General features: G+C 59.2%; 2 protein-coding genes across 3 annotated transcripts; one reads left to right on the plus strand and one right to left on the minus strand.

Annotated features, from left to right (window-relative positions):
- Positions 1-171: 171 nt before the first annotated feature.
- LOC134516407 (shootin-1-like) lies at positions 172-9,430 on the plus strand. 2 transcript variants are annotated; one of them, XM_063336550.1, is made up of 16 exons: positions 172-690; positions 2,226-2,290; positions 2,585-2,648; positions 2,949-3,043; positions 3,204-3,330; positions 4,160-4,257; positions 4,526-4,607; positions 4,892-4,986; positions 5,288-5,434; positions 5,897-6,050; positions 6,199-6,334; positions 6,738-6,787; positions 7,248-7,357; positions 7,521-7,580; positions 7,768-7,969; positions 8,233-9,430. In XM_063336550.1, the coding sequence occupies exons 1-16, from the start codon at positions 654-656 to the stop codon at positions 8,373-8,375; spliced, it is 1,665 nt and encodes a 554-aa protein (XP_063192620.1). In that variant the 5' UTR covers positions 172-653; the 3' UTR covers positions 8,376-9,430. The 2 variants fall into 2 exon arrangements, with proteins under 2 accessions (XP_063192620.1, XP_063192621.1); XM_063336551.1 differs by having other exon boundaries at positions 174-690; positions 2,588-2,648; positions 8,233-9,428.
- A 4,242-nt stretch (positions 9,431-13,672) lies between these two features.
- TEX261 (testis expressed 261) lies at positions 13,673-19,559 on the minus strand. Its single transcript, XM_063337019.1, has 6 exons — positions 19,375-19,559; positions 18,726-18,805; positions 18,080-18,233; positions 15,999-16,066; positions 14,725-14,827; positions 13,673-14,275 (listed from the first exon to the last, which is right to left on the minus strand). The coding sequence occupies exons 1-6, from the start codon at positions 19,442-19,444 to the stop codon at positions 14,160-14,162; spliced, it is 591 nt and encodes a 196-aa protein (XP_063193089.1). The 5' UTR covers positions 19,445-19,559; the 3' UTR covers positions 13,673-14,159.
- Between the last annotated feature and the right edge of the window lie 720 nt (positions 19,560-20,279).

Here is a 20,279-nt window from a genome sequence, read left to right on the forward strand (position 1 = left end):
CAGGGCAGAGGGGCAGGAAGCTGCCCATGCTCCCACTGAGCGGGCACCTCCTCAAACCACGGCATTTTCTATTTTAGGATGAGACGGGAGGTGCAGAGGCCGTGGGAGGGGGATGTTTGCTGCAGAGCTGCACGGGGAAGGGGCTGGGGGACTTGGCAGTGTTAGGTCTGCGGTTGGACTCGCTGATCCTAAAGGTCTTTTCCAACCGAAATGATTCTGTGATTCTGTGACCTGAGCATCTCCCCAGGCCAAAGTGCCAGGACGGAGCGAGTTTTGGTTCCTGGTGGCTTTTGCACCAGCACTTCTCCCCTGCACAGCCCCGGCTGCAAAAGCCATCCCGCTCAGCCGGGTCTGGCTCTGCATCCCTGCCGAGGGCTCGGCTGGATCCGGCTCTGCATCCCTGCCGAGGGCTCAGCTGGGTCTGTTTTTGCATCCCTGCCAGGGCCTCGGTTGCTGCCATGGCAGGACCAGTCCTGCCCGGATCGGGGTGCTCAGCCCTCCATAGGCGGTGGCGGTGGTGCAGCCACTGAGCCTGCGCCGGGACGGCCCGGTTTCACTTCCCTGCAGAGGGTGGGGAGGGCGAGGCGAGCGCCGGGGCGGGGGGCAGGCACCCCACCGAGCTCGGGGTGCTGGGTGCCACCAGTCCCACCACCATGGACTGGGCTGGGGATGGTGCTGGGCAGCTCGCAGGTAAGGTCCGTTGTGTGCGTTCGAGGACGCGGTGGGCTTGGTGGGCTCACACGCGGCACCCTGTGCCTCAAGGAAGGGTGGTGGGGGTGGTTCTCACTGTCCCCTGTGACCATCACCGTGGCTTCTGGGCGCTGCTGGCTGAATGAGATGGCTTGTAGGGGGTGAAACCAGCCCAGAATGGAGCCTGGAGAGGGATTTTCTCCACTCAGCCCTGTGTCGTGGAGGGACCAATGACCAGTAGGTTGTATTTAGAGGGACTCCCAGCTCCCAGGCACCAAGTGTGTCTGCCCGCCTGTCCGTCCATCCGTCCCTCTGCTGCTCTGTGCTGCAGGAGGTGCCCACCTCAGCTGCCAGCTGCAGTTTAGGGCTTCTGCTGGTGTTTGCATGCTTGTACAACTTTATCTCGAAAGAGCCGAGGCCAAGCGGCAGCAGCGCCATTTGCACAGCTCGAGCCCCATAGCTGGCGTGGGGGTCCCAGCACAAGGGTCCTGGCAAAGTGTCCCAGAGCCTTTGCTCGGCAGCAGCACACCCCTCTTGTGGGTCCCGCAGGGAACCCCAGCCCTTTCAGGTGGTGTAAGGTCCCAGCAGTGGTGGGTGGATTACAAAAATCAGGCTGGGTGGGGGGATTTAGATTCCAGAGCGCATTCCCCACCGGATTAGATCTGCGATGGGAAGGGTCGGAGGCAGGTGCTGGATTCCTGCCCTGCTGCCCCTCGGGGCTGTGACGCACCACAGCCCCTCTGGGAGCTGCCCTGGGGGTGGGTGGGTAAGCAGCTGTCCCCCTGAGACCCCTGCCCTGGAAGGACGGGAGGACCCTGGAGCACCTGGGGACCAAGTAGCTCCCAGGTCCTGACCATTGGGGACCACCAGCCCACAGGTTACTGTCCCCAGCGACACTCTCCCTCATACATGCCTGTGTCCACTTGTTGGGGTCTTGCACATGGGTTCCCCCCTGACCAGTCACCCCAGTGTGGTGGAGGGGAAGCCCAGTGGTATTGGGGACTGTCCAGCCTCCCCGTGTCACCCTGGTGTCCCCACACACCCACAGGCACCAGCCGAGCCCAGCAAGGGCACAGCTCTGTCGTGGCACCTCTCGGGCAAGCTGTGGGCAAGGGCTCGCCGGGGCAGCAGGGTGCTCTGGGATGGCCTTTCCTCACCCAGAATCGCTCACTGGGATTTTTCCCGGCTGTGCTCCTGCCTCTTCCGAGCAGCACCTTTACTCCAATGCCCTCCACTCCTTTCCTGCCGCCTTTGTAACCGCTTTCCTGATGGTTACTGTAGGGTCGGATATTTTGCAGGCTGTTCCTCCTGCTCCAGGCTGTCCTGCCATAGGGACTTTCCCATTTTCCTTAGGACACGTGACTCCATCAGGTGCAGAGGCATCGCCAGCGCCCCCCCAGCCCATGGTGCGGGGGGCGCTCAGCCCCTGCCCCTTGCAGAGCAGTGTGAGGCTGGAAAAATCAAAGAGGTAGAGGAACCTCCTGGATTTCCAGTCACGCTGATGACTTTCTCTCGTGCTTTCGGTTCCTCTGCAGCCATCCTGGAATCGGAGAGCAGCGAGGAGGATGAAGAGGAGGAGGAAGAGTCAGCTACAGTGCAGGTATCACTCGCAGGCTCGTTTTCTGTTTTATTTCCTCCTCCTGCCCGTGCAACTCTGAGGTGATGAAGGGCTGATCCCTCCGTGCCCTCCCCTCCCGCTGCGGCTTTGTGCCATGGTGGCACATCAGGGTGCTGATCACCAGGCTGTCAAGGTCACAGCGTCCCCGGCACGGCTGGCAGCGTCTGGGCAGCTTGGGGCTCACCAAGGCAGTGCCAATGAAATGCCGCACCAAGGCAATGCCATGCCAACATAATGCCGCACCAAGGCAATGCCACATGCGTGTCTCTTCCCCAGCAGCATCCGCCCCTCGGCCAGGAGGTGAACGAAGCGGAGGAGCGGCTGGCCGAGCTCGAGCAAGGTGAGCCCCGTCCTGCCCTGGTGTCACATCCCAGCACAGTCCCATACAGGGACTCGGGGGCGGCTTCAGCCCCTCACTGGAGCCTGCGGTGACAGGGTCAGTGGGATGGTGAAGTGGGAAAATCCCTGTGGTGCTGCAGAGCCGGGTGCCGTGCCTGGTCCTGGGTGACCTGGCAGGGCTCTGCTGGCCACTTGGCGGGGGTGGCCGCGGGCAGGGAGGGGGGCAGGGTGCCAGCCGAGATCCCCGCGCTGGGCACTGAGGGCCAGGCGGGTGTCTGAATGCAGCCTCCGCTGCTACCAGCATCCCAGGCGCTGCTGGCCGAGCTCTCGGCGCTGGAGACGGAGTTTGAGATCGAGAGGACGTGCCGGCAGCGAGCCGAAGCTTACGCAGCCCAGGTAGGGTCAGGCAGTGCTCCCCTGCCACCATTCCCCCCCTCCCCCCCCAGCACCCCAATGCCTGCAGCCCCTCCTAAGGGTGCAATGCAAGGGTGCCGGCGCACCCGGCTCGGTGGTGCAGTAGAAAACCCCGATGCTGGGGGTCTCCATCCCACCCCAGGTGAAGCAGGAGAACAAGCAACTGAAGCGGCTCAGCCTGGCCCCGGCGGCCCCCCCGGCCCTGCCCGAGGAGCAGCCCCCCGAGGAGGACCCCGACCCTGCCCAGTGCTACCAGCAGCAGCTGGAGGGTGAGCCGGGCTGGGGGGTCCTGGCTAAGCCCCAGGCAGAAACGGTGAAACCAGAGGCGAAGCACCGTCCCCTGCCCGGCTGCCCCGTCCCGCTGTCCCCTAAGCCTGGCTCAACCTGGCCTTGCGGCTTTAGGTTGTGCCTGGGCCTTGTTCTGGGTAAACAATGAGAAAATGATACTAAAGTCAAATGAAAAAAGGTGAAATGAAAGTGCTGTTGCTCACACTTCCTCCTTTCCCATCCTGTTTTCCCATGTCGGCAATTTCGGCTGTGTTTGCAGATCTGCTTGTCGGTACGAGGGGGGTCTGGGGGATGCACCCCTGGGAGGAGGGATGCGCCCCTCGGGGGGGATGCACGCCTCGGGGGGATGCACGCCTCGGAGGGATGCACCCCTTTGGGGGATGCACTGCTCAGGGAGATGCTCTTCTAGGGGAGGATGCACCCCTTAAGGGGGATGCACCCCTCGGGGGAGGGGGGGCCCACTCCAGCCAAAGCCCCACGTCCAGGTAATGTTGTGACTCTTCCCATGGGCTGACCCTTGGGGGATGCTCGGCGGCAGCTTTGGGCAGGGAGGAGGGCGCTGAGTACAGACCCTGCTGTCCTGTGGATTGCTATTCCACCCCGTTGCCACGTGTCTGTCCCTCTGGGTCACCTCCCAGTATCAGCTTCCAACACGGTCATCAGTGACACGGCCAGGAGAGGGTTCAGCTGGGGAGGAGGATGCTGTAGCCCCACCAGCCTGGTCCTCAGGGACCAGCTCTGGGAGGGCTGCACTCCCCTCTCCCACCCCTCGTACCCCCTTTCTCACCCTTCACTCCCTTCTGCTCCCAGATCTGCAGGAGAAGATCTCCTGGCTGCTGGAGCAGCGGAAGGACCTCACCATCCAGGTCCAGGAGCTACAGAGGCAGAACCAGGACCTGAAGGACCAGGTAGCTCCTGGGACCCCCACTGGGACACCCCAGCCAAGCAAGGACTCCCCTGGGGGAGGGTCCCCCTTCATCAGCCTCGCTCTTCCCCTCCTTCCCTGGCTCCTGCTCATCCTTGTGGCTCCTTGCCAAGCTCAGGACAGGTTTTTTGGGAGGAAAGACCCCCCTCTGCAGCCCATCACCATCTCCCTGATGTCCCAGGGGGCTGGGCTGGGCACGGAGGGACTCCCTGTCTGAGCCCAGGGCTGAGCGGGGGCTTGTCCCACTGCAGCTGGAGACGGGACAGGAGGAGCGGCAACGCCTGCGGGCAGCCCTGAGCACCAGCCAGCGGGCACTGAAGTCCTTCAAGAAAGGTGAATTTTGTGCTGGGTCTCCGTGGCCGTGTCCCCTCCCTGTCTTGCTGCACCCTTGCAAGCCAGCGAAGGAGCAGCTGGCAGCTCCTTGTTGCCACCAGTGCCACCCAGTCTGGTGAACTGGTGAAGCCAAAGTCAATGGTGCAACATTGGGAGCTGCAGCTGGATTGCCGGGATGTGGACGTGCCACCATGGGAGGTGGCTGTGCCGAGGCTCCTGCGGTGGCATGCACCCCCTGGCCTGGTGCCTGCCCTCACCCCGCAAGCTCCCGCTCTCCCCGGCAGTGTCCCAGATCGTCACCCAGGACTACTGCGATGCAATGCAGCAGCTGGAGCTGGAGCAGGACCTACGCCTGCACGCCGAAGCCTTCGCCCATGAGGTGCTGCTGGTCCTGGGTCACCCTGCCCATGGGTGCTGGGCCGGGGGGAGGAGACAGGCACCCACGGGGGGGTGGGAGAGCGGGGCGGGGCTGGTTGCTCTCAGTGTCCCTTGGTGCAAACACCCCAATCCTCATCCCACCACTGAATCTCAAGAGGATGGGGATGCTCCTGGGCACCCATCATGGTCCCCTGGGATGAGGTCGGATGGGTTTTGCTCCCAGCCTCCCCAGAAAGGGTTTTTCTCTCTCTGGGGCAAGCCTGGGCGCTCACTCCCTCCCTGACCCCCATCCCTGTGGGCAGATGCTGGTGCAAAAGAAGGAGGCGAACAGGCAGAGCATGATCCTGCTGCAGAGCTCGGGGCCCAGCGCCCAGCTGCTGGCAGCCCTGCAGGAGGTGGGACGCCTGACCCAGCTGCTGGAGGAGGCCAGGCAGGAGCGGCAGCAGCAGGTGAGGACCCATCCCCACAGGGAGGGGGTGACATGGGGGTGGGGAGCAGGGCTGGGGCATGGCACAGCACCGGGGCTGGTGGTGGTTTCCCCTGGGTGGGGGAACTGGCTGCAATCAGGATCAGACCCCTCCATCGCCCCCTCCGTGCCCATCCCACGCCGTGTGCCGCAGCCTGGAGAGGTCGTTCTTCCATGGATTTCCACTAGCGCATTTTGGGTGCCAGGGAAAGGGTCACACAACTGGGCTACCCTGCGGTGGGAGCCCCCACACTGGGCTAGCACCCCCCAGCCTGCTGGGCTGCCATCACCCAGACAAGAATTGCCCTAAAATTAGCTTCAAGTTCCTTGCAAGAGGACGATTTGCGGGCCTGTGGAGCATCCACATCCCTGGCAGGGATGGTGTTGGGGAGGGAAACCAGCTCCTAGGCTGTATCCATCTCCTCCTGTCCCCCGCTTCCCGCAGGTGAAGGAGCTGGAGGAGCAGCTGGGGAGGCGGCCGGAGCCGGAGGAGCTGGATATGGCCCAAGCTGCTCTGGCTGCGGCAGAGGATGAGAAACTGGAGCTGAGGAAGCGGCTGCAGGAGGCCGAGGGGCGGCTGGCGGGGCTGAAGGAGGAAGGTGGGTGGTTTCCCCCCTGCCTGACGCAGGCAGGAACCTGCAGCAGTGCCAGAGGGATGCCCATGGCACTGCCTGCCCATGGGTGGGGTGGGCTGAGGCTTGGAGGGGCACCAGCCCCCCGCACAGCCCCAACCGCACCCCATTGTAGTGGGGTCGCTGCGGGAGAAGCTGGCCCAGGGTCCGCCACCGCAGAGCCAGACCCCTGAGATGGTTGCACCCGCACCACCACCACCGCCGCCGCCGCCACCACCACTGCCACCACCCACACCCGCTGTCCCCGTGGAGTAAGTGACACCGCCGGACATCCCCGTTACCTCCTGCAGAAAGCAGTTCCAGTAGCCCAGGGGCTTCCAGCTTGTCTCTGCCATAGCAAATAAGCTGGGCTGGGGGCAAACCCTGCTCCCCCCGCAACCCACCGCCCTCGCCCGTCATGCCGGGCTGTCCTCAAGCCATGCCCGGGCATCGTCCCCAGCAGGAGGTGCAGGGTGCGGGTGGGGAGCAGAGCTGGCCGCAGGGGCCAGACCCCAGCGGGGTGTTGGGGAGGGTGAGGTGGGCCTGTCTCTGAGACGGGGGGGGTCCAGGCAGCTCCTTGATGGAGAAGGGGTGGGCAGGCTGGGCATCATGTCTGGCTTTTTGTGGGCGAGGGGTGCGGGTTGGCCAGGCTCTCACCTCCCCTCTCCCTTCCAGCCCGCTCTCGATGATCAGGCAGAGGAAGGGGATGGCAAACCTGCAGCGCAGTAAGTCCCCTCGGGCTGTCCCGCTGCACCCCGGGGGGCGGTGGGGGTCCTGGCACTGTGGAGGCTCGCTGGCAGCACCATGGGGATGGGAGAGTCCCTGGGCACAGGGAAGATGGACTTTCTCCGGGACAGAGGTTTGCCAATGCCACACTGGTTCAGGCATCTCCCAGCCATCCAAAAGTGTTGCTCCAAGTTCCCACTGGGGGGTGACCAGCACCCTGCCAGCCCCCCGCTCCCCAAAGAGAGAGTGCTCAGGCCCCGGCACCCCTGTCCCGCCCGGCATGGGTGGGAGATGAGCCACAGCAAGGTCATATCTGGCCCTGGGTCACGGCCGGGTTTAGCCTTGTGGGAGGGACCCCGGGCATGGGGGGAGCTGCAGGGAGGTGGCAGCTCCCCGCCCCGGCAGGGACTGAGCCCTGTCATGAGCGCGTGGGGTCTCAGCGTGGTGCTCCCTGCGCAGGCAAGCCAGAAGCTGACGATGCTAAAGCTCGAGCCGTGCAGGAGATGATGGAGCGGATAAAGAACGGGGTGGTCCTGAGGCCCGCGAAGGAGCGGGTGCCAGTGGGCCAGGTAGGCAGGGACCTGGGCTCGGCTGCTGCCAGACACCCCCATCCTGTGGGGGAATGTCCTCAGGGAGCCCTGGGACTCGGGGTGGGTTTGGGGAGCGTTGGCAGCCCCAGGGAGCTGCGGGGCCAGCAGGATGCGGCTACATCTCCTCCATCCCCTCCTGCAGGGTCCGGCGGCAGCATCCACCAAGCGGAGGAGCGTGGCGATGGAGCTGCAGGGCATCCTGGTGAGCAGCCCTGTCCCAAGGAGGGGGGGTCACGCCAGGCCATCACACAGGGACCTCGGAGCCATTGTTCCCAGCTCCAGCCATCATGTGTGGGGCTGTGTTGGGGCTGGCCAGGAGCACAGCCCCAGGGGGTCTCAGTGCCTGGGTGTGATCCCTCAGCATCTGGGCTCTGTGTGGTGTTTCCTAGGGTGCCATGAGGAGGGCGAGCAGGAGGCCCAGCGGGCGGCAAAGCAGCCTGAAGGGCAGGGACAGGCAGCTGGAGTCCATCCTGCAGCGGCGGCGCCGGGTGGTGGATGCATCTGCACCAGCACTGCCTGCCCCACCGCCCGCCCCCCTCCCCCTGCAACAGGACCACGAGGATGCTGGGGCTGCGGGGAGGCTGGATACTGGTACGGCGCAGGGCCTGGTGGGGAGGGTATGGGGGCCTCGGGCCGGATGACCCCTGTGGAGCGAAAACGTCCCCAGGGACCGGCGCAGAGGTGACACGCACATGTGTCTCCTCACTGCCCTGCCGTGAGCCTGACTGATGCTCTGCGGTCCCATCCTGTCACCATTCCAGGTGCGGGACGATGGCACGGGTCCCCATGGACTCTGCTCTTGCTCTCACCCCGCTCCATGTCTCCTCTCTGTCTCTCTGTCTCTTTCTCCCCAGGGGACAAGGACAACGGGACAACTCCATCCAGGCGCTCGCCGGGGAGTGAGAATGGGGTCTCGTTCAGACCCCGGGCAGCCGGTGGCCTCCCCAGGACCCGGCCAGTTGCCCGCCCAGCTGGAGGCAGGGGGGAGCCAGGGTAGAGGCAGCTGCCCACCGCGCTGCCCTTCGCCCAGCACCGCCAGAGCTGCACAGCCACGGCGGGGGGAGGAGGGAGAATGGCGGGCGGCAGGGATGGCTGCTGCAAACTTTCACCCTCGTTTTCCAGCAGCTTGCATCCTCTTGTGCTTTAATTAAAGTGAGGTAGCACTTGGTCCTTGCACGCCACGTTGTCACCGGAGAGGCACGTCTGCTGGGTGAGGGGGTGGCCGTGGGACGGGGCTGTGGCCGGCGTGGATGGCAGTGGAGCTGCTGCAAAACGGAACGGCCAAGAGACATTGTGGGACCGAAGCAGGGCACCCACTCTCCTGCCACCCTAGGGTGCCCAGCAGCTGGGCAGGGACACACATAACACAGCACTTACCTGCAGCGAGGAGGATATCTGTGTCCCCCCCTCACCAGCGCTCCTGGCCTTCACCCAGCAGCAGCTCAGGGGTGAACAGTCCTTCCAGGCACTGAGCTCCAAGGCTGGGTTCCCCAGGGAGCCGGCAGACCCGTATTTACTCAAAGGGATGAATGCTCTTAAGCCCACGCTTGTTTTTAAGCATTGAGGGCCACAGGTTTTCCCCTCGAGCTGCTTGCTCCGAAGCTATTGGGCTGGTCCCAGAGATTTGCTGCTCCAGAGGAGCCGCGGGGCTGGTCCAGGGAAAAGGAAAAAGTCCAGGAAAAAGCGTCTCTGTATTTAGGCAATCAGAGGTGGAAAGCACGGATCTGCTCCATCAGGTCACCCTCCCAAGTGCCCGTGGTCCCCAAGGCACCCAGGAGTGCCCCCTGCCCTGCCGGTGTCCCCCCATGCGCTCCCCTCCCCTCCGGCTGCCGCAGGGGTGTTTCGGTGCTGTAAGGCAGTCCTTCACGCTCAGCAGCAAAGGGAACAGCTTGGTACAGCCGAGTCGCCCACCGCAACTTGAACAACACGCAGCGGGGCCCCTGGCAATGCTGGAACATACTGGGAGACGGGGGAGTCAGCACTGCTGGGATGTGAGGGTTGAAGGGCTGGATTCCGTGGCAGTGTCTCTTCCTTTTAAATCCAAAGAACAACAGAAGCATTAATTTAATTGTGGTTTCTCCATCTCCACTGCCTTGTTGTGGGCAGGAGACAGCGGGCAGGGGAAAGCAAGTGAGAGCATCCTCATCCCTTCCACCAGATGCTTAATTAGCCAGGGCAATTCCCTTCATCCTCTCGGGGCTGGTTTTATCGCGAATAAATTGTACAGTTCAGGTCCTGAACTTGTGGCAGGGCGGATGGGCTGGGTCTGTGCTAAAACTTGGGAGAAAATGGAGCTCCTGGCAGTGGCTTGGCCCTCAGCTTTCCCTCGGAGCGTGGTTTTGGCGGGGATAAGCCACACGCCAGGGGAGGCTGGTGGGTCCTCAAACATCCCTTCCGCGGGCAGAGGGGCCACCCCTTCCTTCAGACGATGCCACGGCGGGTGTCAGGGCAGGTTTGCACTGCTGGTCACTTGTTTGGGCTCAGGCCCCTATAGAAGCAGGCACGTACATCTGGCGTCCCCTATAGAGGGGTTAATCCAGGGCTGCTCAGCCCTGGGGGACAGGCAGGGTGCGGGCAGGACCCTTCCTTCCTTAAATAGTTTATTCAGTTGTGCATGAGAGCAGGCAGGGGCAGCCAGGACCGTGGCTGATCCCAAGCATCCCCCTTCCACGCTGCGTCTCCTTCCAGGAGTTAATTATTCTTCCCGTTAAAAATGCACGCCTTGGTTGTAGTCTGGATTTATGTACCTTCCGCTTCCAGCCAACGATCTCATGATGCCTTTGCGCAATAATTAAAGAGCTGTCTGGGATCAGACTGAACGGCCCAAAGGAACAAGGACATGCCAGGAAACCCACTCTGCTGGCCACAGTGGCATCGGAGAAAGGGCGAGCGGTTTTCGATGTACTCAAGGAGGGGTCGGGTCCCTTCCTGGGGGACCTGCGGTGGCTATGGCCCTCCCTGTTTCCTGGGGACAGCCAGGACAGGTTGCCGCCTTACAGCACTCCATCTCTCTGCTTTTTTTAATACATTTTCTTTCTCCTTCTCGAAGACGTAGACAACTCGAACTAAAATATTTAAAGCAAGGAGCTTATCTTTCTAATTACCAAGTGTTTCTTGTCCTGGCCTTTCGATTCTCCAGACACCTGAGGGCTGCCATGTGGAAAGCAGACAAGGAAAGGCTGCTCGCGAGACGTACAAGCTCACCAGACTAAAGGATGAATGTCAGCTTGTTGAACAGAACCTCTTATTGGAAAAGAAGGCAAGAGCCGCAGGGACCACAGCGCTGGGACCAGCTCAACCAGTTCCAAAAGCCCAAGGAGGCTGGAGCCAGGCTGCCCACACCCCCCCCCGGCTCCTCCTTCCCTGGACAAAGCTGAGTTTCTCCACATCCAGCTTTTGGGGCAATTCCCATCACAAGGGACACAGCACTACCCGGCTCTTGCATTTCGATCCCTGCCGAATTCGGCCTTTCCCTCGGCGCCGTCGGGGGAAATGCCACGTCCCGAGCGCGGTTACTCATCGGCAGCCTGCCCTTTCCCACCGCCGCGCTGCCTGCGCTCTGCCCGCTCCGTATCGAGTGAATTCCTCTCCCCTGATTACACCCTCCAAACACCCATGAAAATCAATGCCGGCTCTGCTCCCGCGGGACGGGAAAGCCATGCCCCGCCAGTTGCACTGTCCCCGAGCCGCCAGAGCCACTGCAGCCAGGGGAGAGCTGCCGAGCAGAGACGCTTCGGAGGGCAGCTGCGTATTAATATACATAACTCTTAAATACTTAATCAAAGTGGTAATTCACACTTCTTTTTAAGCTGGAGCTTCTTGCAAACCCTCTGTGGGTGGCCTCTGGAGCATCCTTGCATCGTCCCATGAACAACGAGAGGTTTTGCATCTTATCCACCAGATTTTGCGGGGTCCCCATGTTTCAGGGCAGGGAACAGTGTTTTGTCCAAAACTCCTGCCCTGTGAGAGGGTGCGTTTTCAGAAGCCAGCCCCAAACCTCTCTGCGTATGGCAGGAGATGAGAGCAGAGCCGGGGAGCCGAGCGTGGTCCTCGCAGCCCCCACGGCGTTATCTCTCCCCACACAGCAGGAGCCTTCGGGGGGGCTTTTTCTGATGCTCGCCTTTTAAATATTTATAGGGTTTCACTCGCTATCACCCAGTTACACGACTCATCTGAATCTGGTTCAGCTCAAAGCAATGTGTGTCATTAACATCTTAAACACCCGATGATCACAAGCAGTAGTCAGGAAAAATGGACTTGTCATCTGGAAAAATACAAAGTAATCTACCCTCGCTTTCTGGCTAAATGGATGGGAAAATGAGGATTAAAATGATGCGGTAGAAGGGACATTAAAGCTACTGATGTTCCCTATTTACATCCTGTGCACTCGTCCAGCGGCAGACACGTCTTGGGCCTCTGCTCTTCCTGCAGTACCCTGCAGAAAGAAGGGCCCAGACCCCGGGGCCAGCCCTCCATTGTGCCCTGCTCTCCCCGTGGTGGCAGTGACAGCTCTCAAGGAGTTTTACATCCCTCCTGTATCACATTCAGAGAGACAAAACTAAATTTAAACCCGACCCAAGGATGGCAAGAGGCATGGCACTTGCCCCGCCATCCTCGGCCGTGCCCCGCACGTCACGCAGCCCCAGCCCAGGGGGGCTTCGCCTCGCCTGCCGCCCCCAGCCAGGGAATCTCACCTGCCCTGGCCCATCTGGCTGCACCCGAGACGATGGAAGCTGTTACACACAGTTTGGAGCAGAGCTGTGAACATATCCAGGAGCTTCCCGGCCGCCTGCCGCGCCCCCCTGCCACCCCGGGTGCCACCCCCATCACTGCCAGCATCCTCCTCCCTCCTCCATGGCAGAAACCTATTTTTCAGCCTAAATTTGGTCAAGCTTAAAGCTGTCCATCAGTGAACAAAAGCATCCAGCTTGTCCCGCTGCTCGCCTAGGCGGCAGCGAGCCGGGACAGGGGACAGAGTTGGGACCTGCGTCCCCCACCCTGTGGCCTTGAAGCAAAATTACAGCACAGCACCCGAGCTGGGGAGCAGGTTCTCCGGGAGCTTCCCAGTGCTACGGGCAAGGCTGATGGTTTTCTCCCACCCGTGCCCTTGCGTCTTCTTTTGTGCTTTGCCTGCTACTAATCACTTTGCTTTCAGTGCTTTTACCTTCACTTTTCTGATTCCGTGATAACAAAGAGCTCCATACGGAAAATACACACCTCCTGCTAACCCCTCTCAGTGACTACATCTCCCAAGGCCTTCGTGATCTGCCTTCTGCAGCCCTCAGGTCCTCTCGATAGCTCTCTCATCCTCCACTATTTCTCTAAAAACATAAAAAATAACCAGCATGCATAGAGGACAACTTCCTCACGCAACAACGACTCAACGCGGGAGACAAATGCTCCTGAGCCAGAGGGACAACACTGCATCCAGCCTCTCTAATAAGGCGAACTTCACCTATAGCCTTTATTAGGTGAGCAGCTCTCAAACAGAAACCACACTTCTACTAAATCAGCATCAAAACATGCCAGTGTTGTTGGGCACTGAAGAAATCCAGGGGCAGGGACCATGTTCCTTACCTTTGCCTTAAGCCAGAACTGGCCACAAGACTAAAATGAGCCACTTTCTTCAGAAATTCCTCAAAAAGCCTTCCCAAATGATGAAACTCTGCTGCCAGAGCTGGGCGCTCCTGCGCTACAGCCATGAACAGCCCTGGCTCCCGGCTAGCCTGGGGACATCTAGTTCTGGCACAGGCTGACGGTGACCAACAACAAAGCAAAAAAGGGGGAAAAAATCCTTATGGTTACAAGGAACAAGAACAAAGGGTTCAGCTCCTTCTCAGTAGGATCATCTATTTTTTTTTTTCCTTTTAGCAAAGGAGGGAGACACAGCGAGTTTAGCAGCACTGGGAATGACAAGCAGATGACACCCAAGGGATGCTGAGGCAACTCGCTCAGCATCTCACTCCCCTCACGCCTACGCACATGGAGAATCGCTCTCCGTGAAACAGCTGCCCGGGGCCTCACTCAGCCCGCCAGCACTGCTGCAGCATCCCGGCCGCTCAGCAAGGCTGCCAGCAAAACCAGAGAAGAGAAAAGTGGGTATTTCCAATATTAAAATCAAACAAAAAGAGACGTCGAGTCCTTCCAGGTTACCTCCCTGCAGCTGCGGAGTGCTGGGAGAGGTGCCTGCCCCCACGCTTCCCTCCCAACGTGTGCTCCACAGGGGGACACCAGCATCCTCCAACGCTGGCAGGCTCCCAGCAGGAATACGTGGGAGTTCAACAGTTTGGTTACTTTATTCTTTTTTTTTTTTTTTTTTTTTTTTTTTTAATTAATGGCTCTGTGTAAACCTCAGTTAAATATCAAGCGCATTCTGCTGCCACTCCGAGGGAACGGTTCCCCCACAGCCAAACTACACCACGCACAGACTTCTGGCTTTAAACCCCAGCAGATGACAACGCCTCCCAGGTCCCTGAGCAGGGTGGGCAGCACCAGGAAGCCAGACCTCCTTGCGCTTGGCTAGAGCCAAACATCCTTCTTGCGTACAGTCCCGGGGGATCGGCAGAGCTGTATAAAAAGGCGCAAGCCCTGCCCGTGTGTCTGTCCAGTGCTGCTGGCACCTCCGGCCATCGTCCAGTTTATAGGTTGCTAGCAAAATCCCTTCGAGAGACATTGAGGAGGGCTCGAGCGAGGCCTGGGGACAGTGCTGCTTCGCAGCCTGCTGCACAGTTTGGGTCTGCCCTGCTCCTTCACCGCAGCCGATGCCGGCTGCATCCGGGGCTCAGTAAATCTTCTGTCGGCTGGGCAGGATGGCCTCCTTGATGAAAGAGAAGATGAGAAGGATACCAGAGCGCTTGCCCCTCTTCCCCTTGGTGAAGTAGTTGGAGACCACGTCGTCTGTGGAGAAAAGGGAAGAACAATCAAATACAAACCCCACTGACAGCCACAGGAACCTTGGGACAGGATGTCTGATTTCAGGGTGACGCACGAGCTGCCTTTAAAGTATGAAACTTTCTGGTTTGCTCAGATCTGGCCTATCTGGGCATTCCTGTAAGCCACGGCCAGGGAGCCCAAATCCTGAGCTCCCTTTCTTGAGCTTGTAGCGAGAGTCCAGGGAAAGCAACAGTGCCTCATGACTGGAGAGATGCAGCATGTAAAGCTGGAACAGCCCTCCACTCTGCTCACCCTCACCCTGCAGAAACCCCACCTTTCCTTCCTCGGCTTTTGGAAGGATTTACCCAACCAGCTGCCCCGCATCTCTCCTCAGTGCGGTGGGAATGCGGTGTGTTGAGCACAGCCCCTGTCAAAACCCAGCAGACATCTGCCCGGGCCTTGGGAGCGCTCACCTCCAGGCTGCACCGTGGAAGGCAGGACGTTCTCTCCAGCCGACAAGGAGACGAAAAAAGCAAAAGGAATTAACCACAGGCAGAACGTGAAGTAGGCGAGAACCTGTGGGCAGAGCAAGACAGGTAGTGAGAGCAGAGCCACAATGCACTCAGTGGCCTTTCACAGGCTGAATTCTGTCCGCGCTAACACCCACAAGTGCTGCCTCAGCCCCAGCTGCACCTCCCTACGGTACAACCCAAGTTTCTGCCTGAACCCCCCAAGAGAAAGGGCACTGAAGGGGAAGAACTGCAACTCAACCTCTCCCGAGTCTCTTGGGTGCTGAGATAGCACGGCCCTATGAAGCTGATAAGGGGATAAAATTCACCCAGCAACTTCCATGGAAGGACAGGATGCACAGGAAAAGCCCTTGCTCCTGTTTCAGGTGTCTGAAAACCTTTACTGCTCCCAGAAACCAGAATTTTAAACAGCACAAAGACACAAACAGGAGATTGGCTGTGTTGTTATTACTAATTAAATCCTCTTCACACCTTCTGGGGACTAAAAGGAAGGGTCAAGGTCTGGACTTGCTCCTCCTGTCCCAGGGTGGGATGCTGGTGTAGCAGGAGGAGTCAGCGCTTGCGGGAGCAGCCACTGCTGTGGTTTGGGGAGAGCCAAGCCAAATGGTGCTGAGCTGCCACACCAGCCTCCTTGTGCATGCAAATGCTGCAGAAGTGTTAAACTTCATAAAAAGGTTGTTGGTTTTTTATTTTGGTGGAGTTTTTTTGGTTTGTTTTTAAAGTCTACACTAAGCAGCAGCTCCTGTTGGGCCCAAGCAAGCCCCCCTGTGAATGCAGTCCTTCCTCTTGGTAGGTGCAAAGGGGGTGAGACAAGAAACAGCACATCAGAGACATAAAAATAATGAGGAGCAATTATGACAAAAGGGAAGCGATTTGTGGTTAGCTTGTAAAAAAAATTTAAAACAGTACTATTTTCTATTTTTCCTAGTTTTTAGCATATCAGAAAAAAAAAATCTGCACTTAATATACAGTATTTCTTCTGCCTCTCTAGTTGGCCAAGAAAGCCCCCCCAAGTCCACACCCGAGAAAAGAGACTGCAGCTTCCCTGGTACTTCTAAGGGAATAAGCACAGGAACCCCCAGGAAAGGGCTGCAAAAAATATCCTCAGTGTGTCTTACTGCTGACTGAAAAAATGGCATTTTCCTCTCCCTCCTCCCACCAACAGCTCCACACTGGCTGGAAGAACACGGACCGACTCCTTCCCAAAGGTCTCTCACCTCAGAGAACAGGTAATACTCCTCGGCGAAGTACTGGAACGCTAAGTAGTGATTGAATATAACCAGCACTGCCAAAGGAAAACACAGCAAAGTCAGTCTCCAGCCCAGAAGCAATACTGTCATCTTATTTCATTAGCCCCCTGAAGGAGGACATCCACTTCCACTGCTGTACACTCCACAAGGAGCAGCTCCTCCCTGCCACGTATCCCCTTTCCTGCAGCCCCTGTACACCTGGAATCCTGCTGTGGCTAAAATATTTTCATGCATCTAGTGAGAAACGGTGTGAGCAGCCAGAGTCTCCCCCATCCCAGCTCCGTTTTGTTACTCTGTGCAGCCCCGGACGAGCCCCTCGTCCTTCTGGTGTTTTATTCTCCATGTCCCCAAGGGCAGCCGGGAGAGCCCAGCCTGACACTCGCTAATGCTGTGCAGCGCTGAGAGAAGCGGTGAAAAACCCTGTGTCCCCAACAGCTGCTGCAGAGAAAAACTCTTCTGCCTGCTGTAAACCAAGTCAAGCTGAAATGCTGCCAGCATAGTGGGGTTAACAGTGTCCTCAGCAGTGAAAAATACCACTTAGCTCTTATGGAGCTGGAATTAAGAGCTTCTTTCACCTTTTATCTGAGATACAAACACAGCAACCCCAGCCCAGGAGCACCATGTCAGTAGAGCCCCAGCAAGAGACAACCACCGACATGGGAAGCTGTGTCCCACGCTGCATTATCATCCATCTGCTCCAGTCTACAGATGAAACTGAAGATCCAGATGAGAGTCTGGGTCTGCCAAAAAACGCAGCTCCTGATCTACACGCCACAGGAGAGCTACACTCATTTTCAAGTAGCAGATAAAATCCTACCTATGCGAATACTTTGAGGAGCAAAGGTATTTCAGTTGTACACAGACAGCACCCTAAAATATGCATAAGGAATCAGAATGTCATGGCAGAAAAAATTTTGCCCATTCGCTACTTAAGGTGTCACTACAAATCACTCTCAGCAGAGATTTGAAGTCAGATCTGCACACAGGACACTAAAACATGCAGGAGACTCAGCAACTCATGGCAGGAGAAAACCATTTAACCTACTCAGAGCAGCCAAAAAAACAGTTTAATTGTCAGAGCTACTGGCTCACCACCCCAGACCTGGCAGCGGACCTGCTCCCGGACTCAGCCTATGACATGGCTCTGACCATTCATCAGACGAGTCTGGCAGACAAAGAACTAAGCTGCCCACTTTGCCCAGAATATTGGTGCTGCTAATTTAAGTCTCTGCCTGACCTCACACCAAAACCCTGTGCCCATGCCAGCCACTCAGAAAAGAGGAGAGACCCTTATGCCCATCTCGCACCAGGGCTTGCCAGGCAGGGCCAGGCAGCCCACAGCCCAGCTGGGGACGGGGCCACGGCAGCCAGAGTCATGGGCTCAGCAAACACCACAAGAAAGGTGCAAACGTGAAAAATAAAAATCCCTGATTTAAGCTCAGCGATGTACTTTTCTAACAGGACTTTCTCCCTGATGAATTCACACAGTAATTGTGGACATTTTTCTAAACATCAGCTTCTTATGATGACACGCATACAGTCCCTTTCACAGCCCAGCCTGACATCAGGCTGTAATTACACACGTCAGGTTTTTTAGTTTGCTTCAAATCCCTCCTGCTCTTTACCAAGACACGGTGAATGCCCAAAACAGGAGGTCTGCAGGGAGGAGGCCGAGCTTTGGGCCAGCTGGGATCTCGTTTCCCTAGTGCTGCTGCCTAGGTTTGTAGCGGAACTGGCCACAGGGTGAAGCAGATAGTGCCCAAGAAAGTCCGACGTCCCCAGCTCTGCGCCAGGGCACACTACCACAGGCACTTCCCAAGCACCAAGCCCAGCCCACAATTATCACAGCCACATCATAAAGCGCAATTAAGAAGTGCCGCACAAAGCTCAAAGTCCTTCCGAACGCCATGGGGGCTGCAACCGCAAAACCTAAACCTTTGCTGCCACCCAGAGCCCACCCAGTGATAGGGGTGATGAGGATTTCTCCGCCCTAGAGTCCACTCCCACCCCAGCACCCACCCCCGTGGGAAGGCGATGGCACCACTCACCACAGGACAGTATGAAATTGGAGGACGTCAGGACAATGAAGGGGAAGGTCTGCAGCAAACCGAAGTAGACCAGGTTGGTGAAGAGTCCCACACCCACCATGAAACCGGGAAAGTGTTCGAAGAGGTAGAGGCAGACCAGCACAGCTGAGGAGAACTGGAAGAGAGAACAGGGGTTGCCTGGGGCAAAAAAACAGGGGTGCAGACAGCAGGACTGTGGGCAGCTTCGCAACCAGAAATCCTGCCATGTTCAAGGTGACTTTTAATGCACTCTGACAGCACCGCGTCTCCCCACCCACCCCTCACTCTGCACCAGCCCCTTGGGGAACGTCTAAACAGGAATCCCACCTTGCTGCTGCGGCACCTGGTGCAGCTGGCCTTCAGTTTCCCCAGCCAGCGGGGAGAGGTGTCACACAGGAGTTAGGCAGGATCAACACCTCCCCAGTTAAGCGAGGTGCCGATTGAAGTAGCTGCCCCTAACAACCTCCCTCCTCTGGAGACAGAGCTGCCTTGGCGCCAGGAGAAGCAGGAGCCTGACCACTCCATCCAGAGCTGACATACCATGCCACAGCCACTCTGCCAGCCCTGCTGCTGCCCCAGGGGTGATTTTGGCAAGGAGCCACCCATTTTTACAAGCACAGAGACTTACCCAGATCATGTATTTGATTATCCTCCTGGTGACAACCGTGTACTCCTCGATCAGCTCTGCCAGGTAGTACAGCCCTGCAGCTGTGGGAGAAATACCTGGCTCAGCCCCACAGATCGGGAGAGACTGGGGCAAACACCGGTGTCTTCAGCCGTGGGGGTCCATGCTCACACAGTCTGGGACAGACCGAAGGACGGGGTGCACCCGAGCAAATCTCTGTGGCACCCAGGGGACCTCGGGGGAACCCAGGGAACCCCCAGACTCCGGGGCTTCCACAGGACCTCAGGAGCACTCGGGAGACTCGTGAGCACCCATGGGACATCCCCCTCCACCCCCACCCCAGTCTCTGGGTCATCCACCAGACCCGCGGGGCACTCGGAGGCCTCAAGGGCATCTCTGGAGCACCCACGGGGCCTCGGGACACCCGGTCCGAGCCCCGGCATACGGGAGGTGCCGGACCGGCGGCCCCGATCCCAGCAGGAGCCCAGGCTGCCCCGTTCCCAGAGCTACCCCCCCTGCCGACAAACGCACGACATATCGCGACAACCCCGGGGAGAAGCCTGCGGCAGGGCCCGGGCCCGGGCCCGGCCCCGGCACGACGGCAACCCCCGAGGGGCCCGTCCCCCCGACAGACCCCCGGCGGCGGGCTCACCGATCGCCAAGGTGACGAAGGCCACCTGGATGAGCAGGGACAGCCAGCTCAGCACGTAGATGAACCACATGGCGGGGTCAGGTCGAGACGAGCCGGGCCGGGCCGGGCCCCGCCGCTCCCGGTTCCTGCTCCCGCTGTGGCGGCGGCGCGCGGCGCTGACCACGCGGCGCCGGAACAAGCGAGACCCGCCCGGCCCGGCCCGGCCGCCGCCGCCCGCCGCTACAGCGACCCCTGCAGGCGGGGAGGGCGCCCACGCCGCCCTGCGCGGGGCGGGGCGGGGCGGGGGGGAGAGAGCGAGACGCGGGGGCAACCCGAAACGTACAGGGACCCCCAAAATCGTACAGGCACCTCGAACCCCCGGGGGGGCCTCGAAACGCCAGGGGGCGCCCCCAAACCGTACGGGGCTTCCCCAAACTGTACAGGGCCCCAAACCTTATAGGGACCCCCCAAACCGTACAAGGACCTTGAATTATACAGGGACACACACCCCACCCCCCCATACTGTACAGGGACCCCGAGACGTACAGGGAGCCCCCAAACTGTAAAGGGACCCCGAACCACACAGGGACCCCCCCCCAAAAAAAAAAAAACTGTACAGGGATGCACCAAAACCACACAGGGACCCCCAACCACACAGGGATGCCCTAAATTGCCCAGGGACACCTCCCCCCAAAATCATATGGGGACCCCGAACAGTACGGGGACACCCTGAAACTGTACAGGGACCCCCAAAGGACACAAAGAACCCCTTCAAACCGTACAGGGACCCAAGACTGCACGGGACACCCCCAAACTGTACAGGGAACCCCCCTAAACCTGTGTAGGGACCCCCTGAAACCATATAGAGACCCCCCTGCACCTGTATAGGGATCCCCCTCCATGTATAGGGACCCCTCCTGCAGCTG

The sequence above is a fragment of the Chroicocephalus ridibundus genome, chromosome 5 (assembly GCF_963924245.1).
Source record: "Chroicocephalus ridibundus chromosome 5, bChrRid1.1, whole genome shotgun sequence".
Classification (NCBI taxonomy): domain Eukaryota; kingdom Metazoa; phylum Chordata; class Aves; order Charadriiformes; family Laridae; genus Chroicocephalus; species Chroicocephalus ridibundus.

Excerpts from the sequence above, each read along its gene's own strand:
- TEX261 (XM_063337019.1), bottom strand. The coding sequence starts at position 19,444 with ATGTGGTTCATCTACGTGCTGAGCTGGCTGTCCCTGCTCATCCAGGTG. Across the intron at positions 14,828-15,998 it reads AGTATTACCTGTTCTCTGAG|GTTCTCGCCTACTTCACGTT; the intron begins GTGAGAGACCTT and ends CTCTGCCCACAG. Across the intron at positions 14,276-14,724 it reads TTCCACGGTGCAGCCTGGAG|ACGACGTGGTCTCCAACTAC; the intron begins GTGAGCGCTCCC and ends TTTTCTCCACAG.
- LOC134516407 (XM_063336550.1), top strand. The coding sequence starts at position 654 with ATGGACTGGGCTGGGGATGGTGCTGGGCAGCTCGCAG. Across the intron at positions 4,608-4,891 it reads ACTGAAGTCCTTCAAGAAAG|TGTCCCAGATCGTCACCCAG; the intron begins GTGAATTTTGTG and ends TCTCCCCGGCAG. Across the intron at positions 4,987-5,287 it reads CCGAAGCCTTCGCCCATGAG|ATGCTGGTGCAAAAGAAGGA; the intron begins GTGCTGCTGGTC and ends CCCTGTGGGCAG.